General features: G+C 36.7%; 1 protein-coding gene across 3 annotated transcripts in view; it reads right to left on the bottom strand.

Moving 5' to 3' along the window:
- LOC127433283 (lysophosphatidic acid receptor 1) overlaps window positions 1–21109 on the bottom strand; it is a 70129-nt gene that overhangs the window by 28896 nt on the left and 20124 nt on the right. For all 3 annotated transcript variants that reach the window (XR_007895866.1, XM_051685027.1, XM_051685026.1), the window contains exon 2: window positions 18026–18788. Coding sequence is in view for 2 of the 3 variants with exons in the window: in XM_051685027.1 (XP_051540987.1) it covers window positions 18026–18764 (739 nt within the window). In the remaining variant the exon portion in view is untranslated. The remainder of the gene's footprint in view (window positions 1–18025; window positions 18789–21109) is intronic.

Consider the following 21109-nt stretch of genomic DNA (forward strand, 5'->3'; position numbering starts at 1 on the left):
CACTCAAATGTTCTTTAAAAAATTATACATATATTACCAATTCTCCAAGGGTATGCAAACTTTGAGCACAACTGTAAGTCTGACCGCTCATACACTGGAAACTCCACAAATATTAAGAATCATTCAGGTTGTATCAGATGACAGAGCAGAGCACTAATCTACTCTGAACCACACAGCACATGTAAACTATATATTTATATAATTAAATTACAGCATTTATGCTTTAATCTCTCAACTCAACTTTATTTACAGTGCATCCGGGAAGTATTCACAGCGCTTCACTTTTTCCACATTTTGTTATGTTACAGCCTTATTCCAAAATGGATTAAATTCATTATTTTCCTCAAAATTCTACAAACAATACCCCATAATGACAACAGGAAAGAAGTTTGTTTGAAATCTTTGCAAAATTATTAAAAATAAAAAACGAATGTACATAAGCATTCACAGCCTTTGCCATGACACTCAAAATTGAGCTCAGGTGCATCCTGTTTCCACTGATCATCCTTGAGATGTTTCTACAACTTGATTGGAGTCCACCTGTGGTAAATTCAGTTGATTGGACATGATTTGGAAAGGCACACACCTGTCTATATAAGGTCCCACAGTTAACAGTGCATGTCAGAGCACAAACCAAGCCATGAAGTCCAAGGAATTGTCTGTAGACCTCCGAGACAGGATTGTATCGAGGCACAGATCTGGGGAAGGATACAGAAAAATTTCTGCAGCATTGAAGGTCCCAATGAGCACAGTGGCCTCCATCATCCGTAAATGGAAGAAGTTTGGAACCACCAGGACTCTTCCTAGAGCTGGCCGCCTGGCCAAACTGAGCAATCGGGGGAGAAGGGCCTTAGTCAGGGAGGTGACCAAGAACCCGATGGTCACTCTGACAGAGCTCCAGCATTTCTCTGTGGAGAGAGGAGAAACTTCCAGAAGAACAACCATCTCTGCAGCACTCCACCAATCAGGCCTGTATGGTAGAGTGGCCAGATGGAAGCCACTCCTCAGTAAAAGGCACATGACAGCCTGCCTGGAGTTTGCCAAAAGGCACCTGAAGGACTCTCAGACCATGAGAAACAAAGATTGAACTCTTTGGCCTGAATGGCAAGCGTCATGTCTGGAGGAAACCAGGCACCGCTCATCACCTGGCCAATACCATCCCTACAGTGAAGCATGGTGGTGGCAGCATCATGCTGTGGGGATGTTTTTCAGCGGCAGGTACTGGGAGACTAGTCAGGATCGAGGGAAAGATGAATGCAGCAATGTACAGGGACATCCTTGATGAAAACCTGCTCCAGAGCGCTCTGGACCTCAGACTAGGGCGAAGGTTCATCTTCCAACAGGACAATGACCCTAAGCACACAGCCAAGATAACAAAGGAGTGGCTATGGGACAACTCTGTGAATGTCCTTGAGTGGCCCAGCCAGAGCCCAGACTTGAACCCGATTGAACATCTCTGGAGAGATCTGAAAATGGCTGTGCACCGACGCTCCCCATCCAACCTGATGGAGCTTGAGAGGTCCTGCAAAGAAGAATGGGAGAAACTGCCCAAAAATAGGTGTGCCAAGCTTGTAGCATCATACGCAAAAAGACTTGAGGCTGTAATTGGTGCCAAAGGTGCTTCAACAAAGTATTGAGCAAAGGCTGTGAATACTTATGTACATGTGATTTTTTTTTTTTTTTTTTTTTTATACATTTACAAAGATATCAAACAAACTTCTTTCACGTTGTCATTATGGGGTATTGTTTGTAGAATTTTGAGGAAAATAATGAATTTAATCCATTTTGGAATAAGGCTGTAACATAACAAAATGTGGAAAAGTGAAGCGCTGTGAATACTTTCCGGATGCACTGTATGTAGCATTTAAAACAACAGAGTTGACCAAAGTGTTTCACAATTTAAAACAATATTTCAAAAATAAAACATACACAAACACCAGTAATCTAAAATACAAACACTCCAAAACTGTGTCCTACATTTCATTTGTCAGACTCAAAGGCCAGTGTAAAGAGATGAGATTTCAGACGTGACTTAAAAGTGTCGCAAACAGTTTATCCATAAAGTGAAGATTCAGGCAAAAAATACACGTCATAATAAAAGCAAGTCAAGTCATTTTTATTTGTATAGCGCTTTTCACAACGCACACCATTTCAAAGCAGCTTTACAGAAAATCATGCATTAACAAAAAATGAAACTGTAATATTTATAAAGTCTTAGAGTGATCATTGTGTAGTTTGATATAATTGTAAATTGTGTATAGAAATTAAATAATTAAATAATAATTGTATTTAGAACCCCAGTGAGCCAGCTGAAGGCGACTGAGGCAAGGAACACAAAACTCCATAAGATGTTGGTTAATGGAGAAAAATAACCTTGGGAGAAACCAGGCTCACTGTGGGGGCCAGTTCCCCTCTGACTAAACAACATGAATATAATGCCAATATTAGTTATTTATGTGTAGTGCAAGTCATGGTTTTAAATTTGTAAATTAAGTAAGCGTAGAGGTCCATTGTTTAAAAAAAAAAAAAAAAGAGTGTAGTCCATCAGTAGACAAAGGTGACGCAGGCAGAGATTAATGAGGTGCATTGCAGGTCATTTCGGTGATGTTCGGTGGGGTCCATCCTAACTCCAAGGTTCAGGCAGTGGCATATGAAGTATCCCATGTCTTACAGTTAGAGATGGCATAAGTTCATCCTCTGAAGTCAAAAGACTGAAGTGATGTCTGACTGGCACCGGCTGTAGTTTGTTATCATCTTTCAGCAACACATAGCAGTGGAGTCCGACACCAAGCAGGAACGGAGCTGGATCTGGCTGGCTCTGGTAACCTCGGGATATGAATCCCAAGGTTGATACATGGAAACAAAAAAAGCGTAGATGCCATTCAATTTTATGCAGAGTTATAGATCATGATGGATGTTTCTGGTTCCGGCAGACCTAGCTAAAGCAGCCTAATTGTGAGTTGAAGGGCAAATTAGGTGTATGCCTGGCTAAACAGATGAGTCTTTAATTAGACTTAAACTGAGTGAGTGTGTCTGCATCCCGAACAGTGTTAGGGAGACTATTCCATAGTTTAGGAGCCAAGTATGAGACGATCTACCTCCTTTTGTGGATTTTGAAGTCACAGGTCTCTTCAGCTGGAACCAAAGTGTGTATGTTGCTCGCTGTACTATCCGCATCCGAAACAGTATTTACCGGCTTCCCTTTCTCACTGACTTCCACTAGTGTTCGGATGCGTGTCTCTAACTCATTAACCTTCTACATCAGCTTGACTAATTCCTTACATTTATCACATGTAAACCCCTCACTGCTGATGGAAGAAGCTATAGTAAATAGCAATAACATGAGCGGATGCCATGACTTACCGCAATTGTTTGTTGTTGTTGTTGTTCTTGAGCGGCGAGGGTTTGAGATCGATGTGGTTCCTAACCAGCAGATGTCTGAGACTGATGCAATAATCCGTGTAAAACACAGTGGAGAAAACAAATGCACACAGTCGAGACACGAGATGTAGATAAGCGGAAAAAAGCACACCCAGAGAAATGGGTGCGCACGGTAAAATACACACAGATGAAACAGGGGCAGGGGCAGTGGTAGCTCAGCAGTTAAGGCTCTGGGTTACTGGTCAGAAGGTCAGGGGTTCAAGCCCCAGCACTGCCAAGATGCCACTGTTGGGCCCTGAGCAAGGCCCTTGACCCTATCTGCTCCAGGGGCACTGTATCATGGCTGACCCTGCACTGTGACCCCAGCCTAGCTGGGATATGTGGGGAAAAAAAAAAAGAATTTCACTGTATATGTGCAAATATATAATGTGTGATAAATAAATAAAATTATAATTATAACAGTAGAAAAGTGGAAAAACCTAAAGCACACAGTAAAATGGCAAAGGATAAAATTATTCTTATACTACTGTATAAGAATAAGACTAAGCAGGCTAGCAAGCTACAAACACTCGTGCAGCGTGCCGTCAGCAACAGCACATTTCAAAATACAAGTTAGAGCCCTGAAATTTAAGAAATTGTGACAGAAATTTATTATAACTGTATAGTAAAATGTAATATTCACTGAAACTATAATAATAATAATAAATAAATAATAATAATTAAGCAATATATCACAAGCAATACTACTGTTGAATAAAAGTTTAGCAAAACAAAATGCTAAAAGTTCTATTTTCACATTCTTAAGAATGAACTGATTAGACACCATACTGATGATGAAATTAAATTAAACTCTAAAACATGGAGTTCTGGAAAATAATAATAATAATAATAATAACAAAAAGGTAATCAGGATTTGGTAAAGAATAAAACAGATTTCAGTAGGGTGCTACTTAAAAACACTTAAGCAATGCATCCTTGATTGAGAAACACTTGAAGGAAGCATGCATTTATTTTAATTTATTATTTACACTGAAATGTAACTTTTTAAATAGGCTAAACGGGTGTATTCAATAGCACATTGTCATATTAGCATATTTATGCTGTGTACCGAAATTGGTATCGAGAACAGTGAAATTTCACTGGTATCGGTACCGACTACTGAAATTTTGGTACTGTGACAACACTATAGTGGATTACTCAGTAAATATTTATCCACGGCATTTAATATTTTGGCTTTCATCTTCATTTATGTATTTCTATCACTAGAATTTTTTTTTATTTTTTTTTTATCAAAATCAAAATTTTAAGCTGGGGACCTCTAGTTGAGTAGACATGGAATGACCCTATAAGAGTAGAAGTTGTAGGTTTTTGTAGGAACTAACTTGGAACCAACCATCTCTACTATTATTACTTACTATTACTTGTAAGATGGGTTAGTACTACTACAGGATATTACTGTTAATGAAAACTAAACTAAACTAAAAAGCATTTTCATAACTGAAATAGAAATAAAAATTACACATAATTGAGAAAAAACATAAATTAATTAAAATATATTTTCATGACTCTAAAACTAACCAAAATATATGAACAGTACCAAACATAGTTTTTAGATACACATTATATTTTATAATAAAATTTAAAACCTTTAAAAACTACATTAAGCATGAAAATGCCCCTAAATAGCAATTAACAGTATTAAATATTTAAATTATATCAGTTAACTGCATCTAAAGTGGCATTTTGGTGTGTTAACACAGACTGTTTAATGCTGCTCGGATGTGGCATAAATGCAATTACACAGCATTTGCATAAATACTGTTATGTGATTAATGTTTTAAATTATGGCTGTGACTCGCCTCAATCTGGGTGGCGGAGGATGAATCTCAGTTGCCTCTGCATCTGAGACAGTCAATCCACGCATCGTATCACGTGGCTTGTTGAGCACGTTACCGCGGAGAACTAGCGCATGTTGAGGCTTCATACTATTCTCCGCGGCATCCACGCACAACTCACCACGCGCCCCACCGAGAGCAAGAACCACATTATAGCGACCACGAGGAGGTTAACCCAACGTGATTCTACCCACCCTAGCAACCGGGCCAATTGGTTGCTTAGGAAGCCTGACTGGAGGCACTCAGCACGCCCTGGATTCGAACTTCAGGTGTGGTAGTCAGCGTCTTTACTTGCTGTGCAACCTTTTTATGTATTTTTAATTTAATAGATCTGGACAAAAATGAGCATTACTCCATTGACCCTTGGGATAAATGAAAATAATATGCACCTGTTACCCTCCGTTATTGTATTTTATGATGAATTTTGTGAAAAGAATCCACGTTAAGATCATAAAAAAGGTTTTATCTCTAGACCATTCGCCCACTGTCACAATTTTACTCCAATAACTGAACTAGTAAAGGAAGTTTGGGCTGTTTCTCTGAAGGATGCTTAAACAGTGGTGTAAAACACAAAAGCGTTTTATGGGCGAAACCCTGAAAACTGGCTGAATTAAAAACATGTACATGTTGTAATTGTACACTCGTCATAGCAATATCTTACATTCTGCTCTCTTCTTTTTATTGAAAGACAAAATATATTTCTTGAACTGCTCTCTTGGCCATTTTTGAAAGTGTGGGAAACTTTTGAAAATTTGCATTACCTTCAGTGGCGTAACTTTTATGTGAACACTAGGAAGGACAAATCAACGCATGGCTAAACTTGCCGGTGTTTTCAGAAATCTTGCATCTTTTCACTGTGGAGAGAACTAGCACACTCATGGTTGCCAGATTGCGTGACTAAAGCGTCACCCTGGCAGAATATTTCCAACTGTTCAAGTGTGAAGATCTAATTGTGGGATTTCACCAATAGAAACTTGGCAACCCTACAAATGTCGAAATCAAATTTTGACTGGCTAATCGCCCTTATTTAAAGTCAGTTATTTATCAAACGTAGAAAATTAAATATTTTACTTGCATGATTAGTACTAAGTAATGCATGACACAATTGATCTAAAGGGGATGGTAAGGGGGGGATGGTGGTTTTACAAGGGGGACGATTTTTGGTATTTATTGCAACAAGGGGGATGGCATCCCCTCTCAACTCAAGCCCTGGTCTTAAGAGTCAAAGTAAATGAAAACGAAACTAAATTGAAATCACAACTTGGAAATAAAACAAATATAAAAACTAAATTTAAATGTCAACACTATAATGGTTCAACTAAAACACTACTGAAACTCTGTTTATAACTACTAAGCAATCTGATTTCAACTTTATTTTAACAGATGGCTGACAAAACGATATGCAGGATATACTCCCATATCTATTCATACATTTTCTTGGAAGAACTGCTTTCCTTGAAGCTGCTTCTTGGATTAAAGTCTTTATAATTCTCAGGAACTGTGCATTTGGAAGTTTCTGGAATTCACAAGCATGATGCTGGTAAACTCAGCAAAATGCATTTGCCTGAAAGATGACCGAAGACTGGAAATGCAATGGTCAGCTTATCATATCTATGTTTTAGTTTCCAAGCTGGACACTCTGTGAGGTCACTGCCTTTAAAACAGAAACATTAACTTAAATTTATGCTTTTTCCAAAACTATCTTTTTTACCATGTAAGCAAAACTGAATTAGTCATGTAATACATCCAATAATGCTGATAAGGGAAGGCATGATTGGCAAAAATTTATACAGTATGAAACACCCAGCCATTTTACACCACATGAGTCCTGTTGTCTGCTTTTCTTGATGAGCAGAATGGAAACTGATCCAATGATTTCATCATCACTGTAACTGTTATTCAAACATACTTTGTATGCCATTGAGGAACCCTCAACAATGAATGAGTCATGTATTTGACAAAACACAAAATTGATATCATTTTAGGTTGTGGATGTTATTTGTAACATTGTGGGAAGATTTTAGTGCAGTACACAGTGACTTAACAATAAGCATGTACTGAACTTAACAGAAAGTGGTAACACTTTACATCAAGGTTCCCTTTGTAAAGGGTTAATAAAGGGGTTCATTAATGACTAATAACTTATTTGCGAATGCATTATAAATCATTTATGTGCCATTATAACAACATGAATAAAAAGGGGGACTTTCATAAGATACTTGCCAAATAGAGAGACAATTTAAACTCACGTGTTATAAATGCTTAATAAAGGTTCTTTTTAAAATATTTTAATCAAAATCATGAAATGTCATAATTTATAATTTATGTCATGATGCAGCAAAAAACAGACTACTATAGGGTTGCTCCGATACCAAAATTTTGGCTTTGGTACGATACCAGCCCTGGTACCTCGGTTTGAATTAATTTGAATAGAGCTTTCATGTTAGTGGGACTTTTATTTTGACAGACCTTTGAGTTCTTCCTGTTTTTCTGGTTAGTTATATCAAGCTTCCCATTAGTGCTGGGATAATCCTATCGCGACCCTTGAGCTGAAATCTCCATGCTGCACCGGAGGAGTTAATTTGTGTTAACAAATTAAAAAGTGTTAACAGCCGTTTATACTATAAACACACTGCATGAAAATTAAAAACCAGCAGCATGTGTTGAGTTTGTGTGAGTGTGTGCGCATGCGTGCACCCGTGTGTGTGTGTGTGTGTGTGTGTGTGTGTGTGTGTGAAACAGATGACAGAGCGGCACCTCTTGTTCAATCTGTAGCGTGCAGCGCATGTGACTGTATATTATTTAATTAAATTACATCCTTCTGCTGTTTAATGATCACATTTGGCCATATCCAGATGTTTTTTATTTTATTTTCAATTTGTCATTGATTTCATCTCAAAACTGTCACATCTCATATCGTTTTGCTAATGACAGCATACTGTAATATGGTACCGAAATTAGCAACAAGATGATATCGTACCATTTTAATTTTTTTGGTATCGTGATACTGCGTTAGTACCAGTAAACCGCGCAACCCTAGACTACTATAGTGAGATTATAAGGTGTTGTGTTTGTATTTTGTCACTTTCCTTGTCACCAGTCAAAATGAATTAAAGATGCAATATGTAACAATTTTCATGTAATATTCGCCATTTTTTTTGCCAATGTGTGAACAGCTTGTAACAGAACTTAAAATATTTGTCCTTCCCGGACTTACTAGGTTGCCTATTAAAGCCTGTAGACTGATTTTCATGTGAAGGGAGCTGGTCGCTTTTGCCGGGAAAATTCAAAGGATGTGACGTTTATGCGCACTCCCGAGAGCCTTGCCTCAGACAGTAATAGCTTCTCTTCCACTATTCAACAGCGACAACAAACTGCAACACTAGGTAATGTTATCTTAGAGATGGAATCTAGCAAACGGCCGGCTCCCAGCACAACACCGACTCCTACACAAACTCAGAGTAAGCCAAAAAAACAAAAAAAACATTTATCTACTGAATCCTGTCTGGCTAAGCGGGAACGTGATCGTGGTCGAGTGAAAACTAGAGTGAACATCGGCAGGGCATTTGATTCCTGGAGGGACCTTCGTTCGGTTTTGGGGATCAAAACCGACCCTGAATTGGCATTCTTCTTATTGGACAGGTAAGCTTACATAACTGCAAAGCATGTGAAATATAGTGCCATAAGGACTGATCTGTGTAATTTTAGCTAACTTGATCTTGCCTGCACAGTAGGGATGTAACGGTATGACGGTATGATGGTATAAAAACAGACAGTTTCCATACCGTTGACTTTTCCTTAATGACGGTATTGTGTGGAAAAAATAATATATATATAAATTTAAAAAATCCCAAGTAAATTAATTATATTTCCATTTACTAATGGTTAATTTAATAATAAAAAATAAATAAAAAAAATGTTTAAATGAAAGATGAGAAAGTCGTATTCAATGTCACTCTGTCAGACCAACGCACATGCACACTGTGTAGAACCAAATGTCGGACTCGGAGGAGCCTCTTTTCCCCCCACCTAAGCGGATAAAGTCTGCTGTGTGGCAGTATTTCGGTTATTTAAAAGACACAAGAGGTGTTGACGGACACCCTATTTGCAAAATGTGTCGGAGAAAAGTGTCGGCTCAGTTGGGAAACACTTCAAACATGAAGCACCATCTCCGAGAGCACCATCCCACAGAATTTGTGGACATGAATGTAAGCGAAAAACTGTGAATTGTCTGTAATCAATAAAAAAATATCCCCTTTCATAGAATACATAAGCAGATGCAATAGACGTTTACAAGACTAGTTACCCATTATTTGGAATTGGTTTATAAGCTTACATTGCGTTAGTGCTTCTGCTTTCTAAGCGCTTATCTGTAACATTTTGAAAGACTAAGGCAATGATGTATTCGCAAAATAATAAAACACACAGAAAGTCACATTTACTGTGGTAAAACATTAATATATTACCTACAAATGTGACCTGATCCATCATTTTGAATGAACGAGAAAAGTCTCAGCCATCAATAACAGATTAAGAAAAAATATAGAATTCACATATACAAATTAATACACAAATGTAATATTATATTTAACATTTTGGCAATATACTCCTCTCGAATTTATTGTTCTAGTCAAATAATGAACTACGGGTATTTGATGAGGTAAATGTCGTGCGTTAGATGACAAGCCGACTCCCCGCGGTTGAAACACAGATTTGGTATGCAGATTAAACATTTTAGTAATGTATACTGTATCTTTTAAAATCTCTGATATTTTCCATGTTGTGCTACTTGTACTAATGTACATACAGTTATACACCCACGGGCCGCGAGTGTTGCTCAGTGACGCTGCTCGAACTTGAGGTAAAAACAGTTTTGAACTGTCAAAATAATATTTATTTTGTGAATTTCATGATTTAAAAAAAAAAAAATGAAAATAAAATGAAAATCCTTATGTCTCATTTTGTTGGAGCAGGTCACAAATGTATCTTGTTTGGCTCAATTTGATTTCATAAACTTTTTAAAATTACATCCATTCATTACATTGAAAAAATATTTTTCTCTAGATATATTAACTTAATTTCATTTACACAATATATTTACACAATATAATATAATGTTGTGTTTTCAGGGTAATTTATAAAAATTCAACATGGTTTATGCTTTTCCCACCTCAGCACAGATAATATAAATATGCTTACTTTTTTGCATCACAACCAACCCTGACTTGATATAGAGTATGAATCTGATTTGACATATATTTTAAATTTTTCAATTATATTAAAAACCATTTGACTTATTGCAAACATTTTTTTAAACTTGTTTTATGATTATCTTATGTTTATGTTTATGTCATGTGATTAAGAAAGTGTTCTAAAGAAATAAAAAATAAAGTTAAAGAACTTGTTATAACTAAAAAATATTTCTGTGTGTTTATCAGACGTGTGCCAAACCTAAAATTAAAGGTTTATAAGATAAGCACCATAATACCGTGATACCGAGGTATTTTTTGTGATGGTTTTGATACCGTGAAAATTTCACACCGTTACATCCCTACTGCACAGTAACTGTCATAAACAATGTTCATCTGTAATTATTCAGCGAGGTAAACTACAATAACATATGAAATGAATGCTAGACAATGTTCAAGATAATGCAGAAAGCTCCATTCATGAGTGTAACATAACTTGGTTATACAGAAAATATATACATTCTATTATTATAAAACAATAGCGCATCGATATATCAAAATGACAGTTGTGATGGAATCACATCAATACTGAATTGTGTCAACATATTTATAATGTACAGTCTATTTTATAAACAGCTACTGTCATCATCCACCAAATTTAGCTAACAGCTATTGATAAAGCTGGCTAGCTAGCTAACGCCGACATTGACTGCATTTATACGATAGCCTATGTATCATGCAAAGTGATTACTTCAAACTACAGTCTCGCATAGTCAGACCTATATCCACACTTTGTTTTAGCCCTGTTCCAGCACTGGAGAGTCAAATATAATATACAGTCTCAAAGTTTGTAGTAAAACAATCATAAATGTGTAATTTTAATTATGCTACCTCATCTGTCAGTATGATGTCGGTGATTCACGTTGTCTCTTTGTACGTTACGTCATTTTTTTGCCCGATGCTCGCGACCCTATGGAGTGTGTGCACGAACGCGAGCACGAACAACAGGTAGCTGGCTGCAGTTCACTTAATGGCCACAGGTGTCATTAATAACAAGGGTTTCTGAATCTTACATACTGCACCTTTAAATAAATAAATAAATAACAGAAAGAGAGAGAGAGAGAGAGAGAGAGAGAGAGAGAGAGATTGAGATTCAAGTTAAAATGTATAAAGAGAACTGGCTTCTTTTCTACTGAAGACTTTCACTGGAATTACTGTTATTTCTGCTGCTGCATCCTGCAGATTAGTTAAACATAAGGTTTGCACATGCTCTTATGTAACTGTTTTTTATTTTCCTATTTTATAATGAAATGACATATTGTTAGAGGTTTTTGTTTCTTTACACAAAGATAACTTCCAATCAGTCCACACAGTGAATTATAGATGTTCTAAACTCATTAAAAAAAAAAAACAATAAGACTGGTATCGGATCGGGATCGGCCGATTCTGATAGTTCAAGTTTTGGAATCAGATTGGAAGAGAAAATTTTTTATCATTCCATGTTTCCATCCCTACTTTCATAGCTTATTAATGCTGGTAAGTCATTAATAAATGGTTCACAGTTGTCCACATTACATTAAGGTACACTTTCGTAGCTTATTAATGTTGGTAAGTCATTACTAAATAGTTAATGGGTGTCTACTTTACATAAAGGTGCACTATCATATCTTATTGATGTTGGTAAGTCATTAATAAATGGTTCAAAGTTGTCCACTTTAAATTAAGGTGCACTTTCATATCTTATTAATGTTGGTAAGTCATTACTAAATAGTTAACGGGTGTCTACTTTACATTAAGGTACACTTTCATATCTTACTGATGTTGGTAAATCATTAATAAATGGTTCACGGGTGTCTGCTTTACATAAAGGTGCACTATCATATCTTAATGATGTTGGTAAATCATTAATAAATGGTTCAAAGTTGTCCACTTTACATTAAGGTACACTTTCGTAGCTTATTAATGTTGGTAAGTCATTAATAAATGGTTCACAGTTGTCCACTTTAAATTAAGGTACACTTTCATAGCTTATTATGTTGGTAAGTCATTAATAAATGGTTCACAGTTGTCCACTATACATTAACATACACTTTCATAGCTTACTAATGTTGGCAAGTCATTAATACAGTAAATGGTTCATGGGTAACTCACACAGGCCATGGTTGTCCAGCTTGCATTATGGCATCTTTTTTAAGGCTGCTAAATAAGCTTGTAAATCCACCATACATCAAGTCTTGTATTACAAGATACAGATATTGTTGCTTAATTCATAAATGATCAATAAAATGAAGGGAAATAAAGAATATTGATATACCTTTGATAAGTGAGAGAAATTAAAGTTACAGGTATACATTATTGCTGTGGATGAGACATTCCAATTTTAATACGTAGGTTACAAATCTGCGTAACACCATTCTTTTGCCAAATACTCGACAAGTGACATGAGTTAAGACTTTAGGCGTAATGAATAGTAAAACACAACACTTTTTATTCCTCTCTATAATAATCTATTTGTGCTGCATCATGACATAAATCATGAATTATGACATTTTAAGATTTTGATTAAAATAAGTATGAATAAGTAAATATTTATAAAGCATTTATAACGTGTGTTTACATTGGCTTGCTATTTGGCAAGTATCACATGAAAGTCACTGCATATAAATAATTTCTAAAACATTTGTAGACGAGTTATTAGTCATAAATGAACCTCTTTATGAACCCTTTACAAAGGGAACCTTAATGTAAAGTTTTACCGAGAAAGTTAAGCCTCCGATACACTCACGGAGAAGTTCTTCACTTATAGCTAGAAAGAAGGTCGAAACAATCAAGCAATGATACATTATACTGTTTGCAAAAATGTTCTCTTTATAAAAAATCTAAACTAACCGCAAAAATTAAACAAATTGGCCACAAATTATTTACACATGTAAATGAGCTTGTGATTCACTGCAAATGTTTGCCAGAAGTTTACAACTCTTCACCGTTAGTGGTAAAGGTGGCAAACCTTTGGCAACAATAGACAACTTGCTGCAAGTTTGCCACAAAGCTCATTTGCATGTGAAAATTATCAGTGGTGAATTTGCGGCAAGTTTGCCATGAACTCTCCTTTTTTTGTGAGGGCAGACACCACGTCGCTGGGGCCGGCATTTAGAGGAGCACTTAAATATGAGACGCACACTGTTCTGTCAACCTACTGCATGTAAAAGATTAAACAATGTGTATAAAATCCAAATGAGATCAGTAAAATTAGCTGTTGTAACTACTCAATAATGATTTAAAGTAATATACATATATGCAGTAGATAATGAGTAATTTGTCATGCTTACATCATGGTGCTAATGATAACACGCTATAAGTGGTCATAATCTACACCAGTTACCCTCTGTTATTTTAGTTTATAAGGGATTTTGTGAAAAGAATCCACATAAGATCATGATATTTTTTTTTTTTACTTGTTTTTTAAGAAAGACTGCTGATACTACAGCAGTACAGATACAAACTGCAAAGATGGGTGTTTAGAAGGGTAGCAACTCTGCATTTCAGTATGTTCATGTTGACTAATCACGAATTAATGAAGAAATTAACCTGAAAAAGATGTTGCCGTCAAAGTAGGTGGAGCACCAGGTCACACCCACCAATCACGTAGAACAATAGGCCTTATCACAGTAGTGCCATCTTTGATTTTTGACAGGAATGAAAATGAGGCTGTGAGGGTAGACGTACAAGTCTCTTCAATGGGTTGTACAGGTGTGTGACGAGGAGGAGGGCGTGGCCGGGCTGTAATGATGGACGCCCGGCACTGAATCAGCCCAATCAGCCGGGAGAGGGTTAAAGAGGAGCCGGGGATGGCAGTTCGAGAGAGAGAGAGACGCACAAAGTTGTGTGTGCATGCGTCTCTCTCTCTCTCTCTCCCAAACTGGCGTCCCCGGCTCCTCTTTATCCCTCTCCCGGCTGATTGGGCTGATTTTTTTTATTTTTTTTGCTATGTCTTTCTAAAGAGAACATTTTCTTAAAGGGGCCATATTCTACACTTTTGTGGGGGTTTACATGTTTGTAGCCTTTAACGTACTTTTCCACATATAACTAGAGAATAAAACAGTAATTTCATTTAAAAAGGGATCCAAGCGATACCTAGAGACCAGAGTAACATAGACATTCGGGGGTAGGTTTTTTTCCTCACTTGGGCCAGTAAGCAACCACCCACAATGCATTGTGGCAGCGAGTTATGCATGGGCAAGAACCGTAATTCTATTTCATGTCTCAATTTTATTACTTTTAAGATAAAGATTACATTATTTAAAGAAAATGACACTTTCATTTACACCTTAATAATGCTTATATACCTCTCTTATCTCCAGGGTGAGATCACAAACTATAAACCATGTCTACAAACTATGCTTTCATCCAGCAGCGGGTCTCCATCCTCCCCAGAGCTTCAATAAAAGCTCTGCTCGATCCTAACAACAACAATACTGTTTCCTACAGAGCACGAATGCAATGGGATGCTGAACTGTGACTGGGTTCCTTTTTTCTGTGCTGGCTTCTCTGGGGGAGCCGGCGAGGCATGACACTGATGCAGTGCAAGGCAACCGCTGGAACTGAATGCAAGACCACTATGACTGGCACTCACAACACTCAAGGGCTACATTGTTCGTCATGTTGGCGAGTGAAGGGTAATGTATTATGTAGCATTTACATTGTCTGTCAAAAGTTTGGACACACCTACTGATTCTTTATTACTACTATTTTAATTTTTAGGACAATAGTAAGACATCAAACTAAGAAATAACACAAATGGAAGTATGGAAATTATGCAATGAAAAAAAACAATTATACATATGAAAACCATCTTCCTGGAATCCTTTTTAAACAGTATTGAAGGGCTTTACATGTGTGCTGGACATATAAACGTATATATATAGAGAGAGAGAGTACAAAAGTCGTAGGCACATAAGATGTTTCACAAAAAAAAAAAAAAAAAAAAGAAATCTTAAGATGGTTATTTTATATCTTATGCTTTAGTGTGAAACTATCAATCTAAACGTATACATTTTAGATTTCCAAACATTCCTTTTGCAGATAGAATAGAATTGAAGTAGAACAAGGAGATGGTATGGCCCTCAGATGGTAGAGCCCGGATCTCAACATCACTGAATCAGTCTTGGAATTACATGAAAAGATAGAAGCAATTAAGACAGCCTAAATATATAACTGTAAGTTCTCCAAGATGCTTAAAACAACCTATCTGCCAACAACCTTGAAAAACTGTGTGCAAGTGTAACTTGTTATATAACTGTAACTGCTGATCTCCTGGGATTTTCATGCACAACAGTCTCTAGAATTTACTCCGAATGGTGCCAAAAACAGAAAACATTCAGTGAGCGGCAGTTCTGTGGATGGAAACTACTTGTTGATGAGAGAGGTCAACAGAGAATGGCCAGACTTGTTCGAACTGACAAAGTCTATGGTAACTCAGATAACCACTCTGTACAATTGTGGTGAGAAGAATAGCATAACAGAATGCTATTCTGAGATGTGGGTTGGCGCTGTTTTGGCGGCACAAGGGGGACCTACACAATATTAGGCAGGTGGTTTTAATGTTGTGGCTGATCGGTGTATATTGCCATCAATTTGTAGGTAAACTATTTGCTCTAGATTTTTTTTTACATGTTTATTAGGTGCTACTAGTTTAAAAAAAAAAAGGGGAAATGGAAAATGCACACAAAAGTCATGCTCGGGTCTCAAGAGGTTAAATTAACCTACAAATTGGCCATTTTATTTAAAAATAAATAACATAAAATGTCATTTCCACCACAGATTTCTATTAAAGTAAATATATAAGTTTCTTGTTCTGTAAAGTAATTCACACATAGGCACAGTTTATATCCATCTACAAAACAAATTTCAAGCATTTAGGCATAAGCCTTTAGATCAAAAGGTTTCAAAGAACATGAGAAACATCAATTCAGTCAAGCATGTCCAAGATTCTTGATTGGTAGCGTGTGTACAAAGCTGTTTATAAGTTTATGGTGTGTTGCTAATTCTGAACCACAACTGTGCCTTAATTGGAGTGTGTGGATGAACTATGGTGCATTAATTTTGTACTATCGTTGAAAGATCTCCCTTGACAGGAAGCGAATACATGGAATCTCACCAAAATGCGATGAGTGTGAACAGCTATCGAACAGAATAAATTGATCCCCAGAGCAAGTTTTTATGTCATTATGATATAATTAAAGGACAAATTCTCATAGAGCATATGCAATTTGGCTCTGTGATGTTCATATTATCTGTCATATCACAAGGCAAACACTTGCGGTGCACTAAAAAAGGATGTATTAATTATCGTTTCATTTGTTTTTAGCAATTATATGGTAGTCGAGAGAATTGACCTTTTTGAAGATTCCCAGCATCTTAATATAAAATTAAGTATGAGTGGGGACAGTTTGTTTGTTGAATAAGTCACTGTGGCTTTAGACAATCTGCTTGTGATTGCACCATTAAAATAAAGCATACGATAACATCTGAATCGAAAGGATCTATCTGTGAGTGGAACAGTTTGAGAATCACTGTTCATTGTCCAACACTGGACAATGTGTAGCCAATCCCTACTGAAAAGAGCAGCATGACTTGTATGCTGGTCCCAGATGGTTAATGCTGGTTTAGGGCTGGTCTGGCTGGTGAAGCAATGCAAAACTTAGCTGGTGAATATGGCCAACAAGCAGGGTTGCAGTTAGCAAACTGTACTGTAATAGCCGGAATGTATTTTTGCCGATATTAAGAAGTATGGACCTATTGTCCCGTATTTAGCGGGATGCTCGATGTGCACCCCAATTCACAGCTCAAAACTGGTCCAACCAGGGAACCAATATCATCGCATAGCATCTCAAATGTTTCTCTGGTCATTCTGAAATGCCAGAGACAAAGGCTGTCATCAAAATGACTGGCTACTATACACCCACTTTTTCAGCCCACTTTGTTCCAGAAGAATTTTTCCCATTCATTTTTTTCATAGGGATTTCTTTAAATTATTCATAAAAGCATTTTAAGCCATAAACCAAACCAACCAACTCCAAGATAATTCACAACATTAATTTCAAGATTTTAAATAAATGACATAATCACAAATGAAGTAATCGGATTGCAAATGGCGTAATAAAAAAATAAATAAAAAAAAGGTAAAATATAAAACGATTGATTTAAAGTTGTTGATTATATAAGGCATCTACCACAGAAGTACACTGTACTCAGAGCTCTTTGCATAGTCTAAACTGCAAGTAGTTAAATAAATATTAAATTTAATAAAAGAGCCTCAGTGGCTTTCCCAGTGGCTCTATTGGTAAAGCCATTTCCATTTCCTTTCCATATTTTACATTTTTTCCACAGATTTTTCCAAAAGTAATGATTATATTCTCTTGAACACATGGGATGGAAACTTTTGCAATATTCCAATTCTTGCCATAAATTACATTTGCAACTTAGATAGAAAAATAGCTAATGTTAGTCACAAATCAGTAACAGTGTAGGGTTTAATTAACAACTAAAATTCGTACTTACCCAATACAATGACGACTGTCTTCAACAAGCTCATCATAGTGTCCCTGTTCCGCCGTTGACCCGAGCTGTGCCGGGACATCCTCATGGTCCGTTGTCTTACATACATGAATATGTGGGCGTAAAGAACAACCATCACCACAAAGGTTACCAGGTTGAAGATCGCCCAGAAGCCCAGGTAAGAATTGCTGTAGAGGGGTGCCATGTTGGAGCAGGTCTCTATAGCACAGATGCAGTTCCAGCCCACGCTGGGAATGGCACCCATGACAATAGACATGGTCCAAATGATGACAATAACCACAACTACTCGCCGATTACTCATGCGTGTGTGGAGTTGCATGCGGAACACCGTGATGTGGCGCTCAATGGCTATAGCCAGCAAGTTAGCAACCGAGGCTGTCAGGCTCGTATCGATAAGGCCCTGGCGCAACAACCATGTGCTAACCGTTAGCCTTCTTGTATTGGGTCCGGTGTTAAACATCAAGTAGAAATAGGCAAGTCCTGCAAAGAAGTCCGCAGCTGCTAGGTTAGCCATTAGATAGTAGATTGGGAAATGAAATCGGCGGTTGATGTAGATGGCCACCATCACGAGCAAGTTAGCAAGCATAATGAAAATACACACTGTAATACCGAGTCCCATTACTAGCTTGCTTACAGTATTCCATTCTGTGGCCAGATACTTCTTACTATTATTGTAAAAAAAGGCTATGGTTTCATTGTAGTAGCATTGTCTATCACCCATCCTGATTCCTGAAAGGTTATGTTTCTGCAAAAGATCGAGAAAAAAAAAGGTGTCAGACATTTTTTTAGCTTTAAACTGCACAAAAACATTTTCTTTAGCAGTGATTTTGGGTCCAGTTTTGTCTTGTTATCCAGTAGAAATAACATCTTTAACCCTTTCGCATGTACGATCATACCGGTGTAATTACACTAGGCTGGGCTCAGATGCGTACGATCAAACAGGTGTGATCTGCATTCATGCTGCTGTTTACCAGCAAAATCAGTTGTCATAATGAACCAACTGCTCAAATAGTCTTTTCAACATCACAATATCTTTATTTTTATATGTTACAAACGTTAAAACAATCACTAAATAAAGGTATAAACCGTGACCATCAGAGTGCACTGTTTAGATGCAGCGCTGCGGCAATGTTTTCTGACGTCAAAGAATATACAAACTAGTCAGTCCACTCGAGCCTTCTCCCATTCCGTCCATCACAACCACTTCCGGGGCCGGGAGAGTGGAAGGGCTAGGTTTTTAGAACCTTCTATGCTTCTGCTTTTGTATGCTTCTATGGCAATACAAACTCAGAATCCAATCTTGCTTTGCAACGAAAATATGGCGGTGTGCATAGCCGGCAAGCCAATTGCGATCGCATCTTATCTATCATAATCAATCATTATAAACATCTAAAAACCACAATATATGTTTGATAATATATAATCTGACCTTCAGTGCACCTGCTGTGATATAATCTGTCCTCCAGTGCATCTACTGTGAAGTGTGAGGTAAGATTTATTTTAATTACAGTGTGCATTAAAGAACTCACTCTGGGAGATCCGTTAGTTCAGGAGAAACTCACGTGTGAAAAGGTTAAAACAAGATCAGTTTACTAGGGAAGCAAAACTGCATACGATGTTAAGTAGGGCTGAGTATTTAATGCATTATTTTGTGTGATTAATTATATAAAATATAATGCATAAAAAAATAGCACAATCAATCATGCCTTCTGGCCTATACCTAAATTCCATAATAAAAGTATGTATTTTCCTAAAATCAGAGCAATTCAAGCTTGAAGTACATGTTACTTCATATTTTTACACAACTGGGGACAGTCAGAGTGCCTTAAAGGGATAGTTCACCCAAAAATGAAAATTCTCTCATCATTTACTCACCCTCATGCCATCCCACTTGTGTATGACTTTCTTTTTTCTACTGAACACAAACGGATTAATAGAATAATAAACAGATGAATATTTAAGTCCTTTTTTTATTTTTTACTGTCAATCTCCACTTTAACTTTCACCTTTTGTTTTTGGTGATTCAGATTCTTCGTGCATATCGCCACCTACTGGGCAGGGAGGAGAATGTAAATTAAAAATTACTTAAATATTGACCTGTTTCTCACCCACACCTATCATATCGCTTCTGAAGATATAGATTTAACCACGGGAGTCTTATGGATTATTTTTACGGTGCCTTTATGTGCTTTTTGGAGCTTCAAACTTTTGGTACCCATTTACTTGCATTGTGAGGACCTACAGAGCTGAAATATTCTTCTAAAAATCTTTATTTGTGTTCAGCAAAAGAAAGAAAGTCATTTACATCTGGGATGGCATGATGGCCAGTAAATGATGAGAGAATTTTCATTTCTGGGTGAATTATCCCTTTAATTCAACTCACAAGCTGCGCTGCCACAGAACAAGAGCCAGTCACACAGGTGTATCTTGACAGCTGGACCAAGCACAACAGAATGCAGGGATCTCGTAACTAGTAGTTTCAACTACCTTTAACTTGACACAGCATCCTAAAATCCAGGCGTATATGATGCTGAAAGCCAGTGAGACCTTTCAAAAGCGTCAATCTGACACACATGTACATAGACTGACAATTTCATTCAAAATAGCACAGACTGTGAAAACAGGACAGATTGACAAGCTCATTAAGTTTATGTTCAATGATATGGGAATAAAACATACAATTATATTGACTTCTAAAACCACTTTTTGTGTAGTCTAATCAATGCTTTACTCATCTTGCACAATAATGCAACATATTTCAATCTGAATATGCTATATGTATATTCAGTATATTCATATTATGAATTATTTATAGGGCTGTCAATCAATTAAAATTATTAATCAAATTAATTGCATACATAAATATTTGCTGAAAAAGCCCCTCAAATAACAATAATTCTATATATAATGTTTAAATGATTATAAATAGTTATATTTAAATAATTATAAATAATATATATATATATATATATATATATAAAATAAAAAATTATAATTCATATAATTAAAATGCGTTACATTATTTTGGCACACAAGTACAATCCAAAAAGTGGCTTTAGAATGCAA

Source organism: Myxocyprinus asiaticus, chromosome 43 (assembly GCF_019703515.2).
Source record: "Myxocyprinus asiaticus isolate MX2 ecotype Aquarium Trade chromosome 43, UBuf_Myxa_2, whole genome shotgun sequence".
Classification (NCBI taxonomy): domain Eukaryota; kingdom Metazoa; phylum Chordata; class Actinopteri; order Cypriniformes; family Catostomidae; genus Myxocyprinus; species Myxocyprinus asiaticus.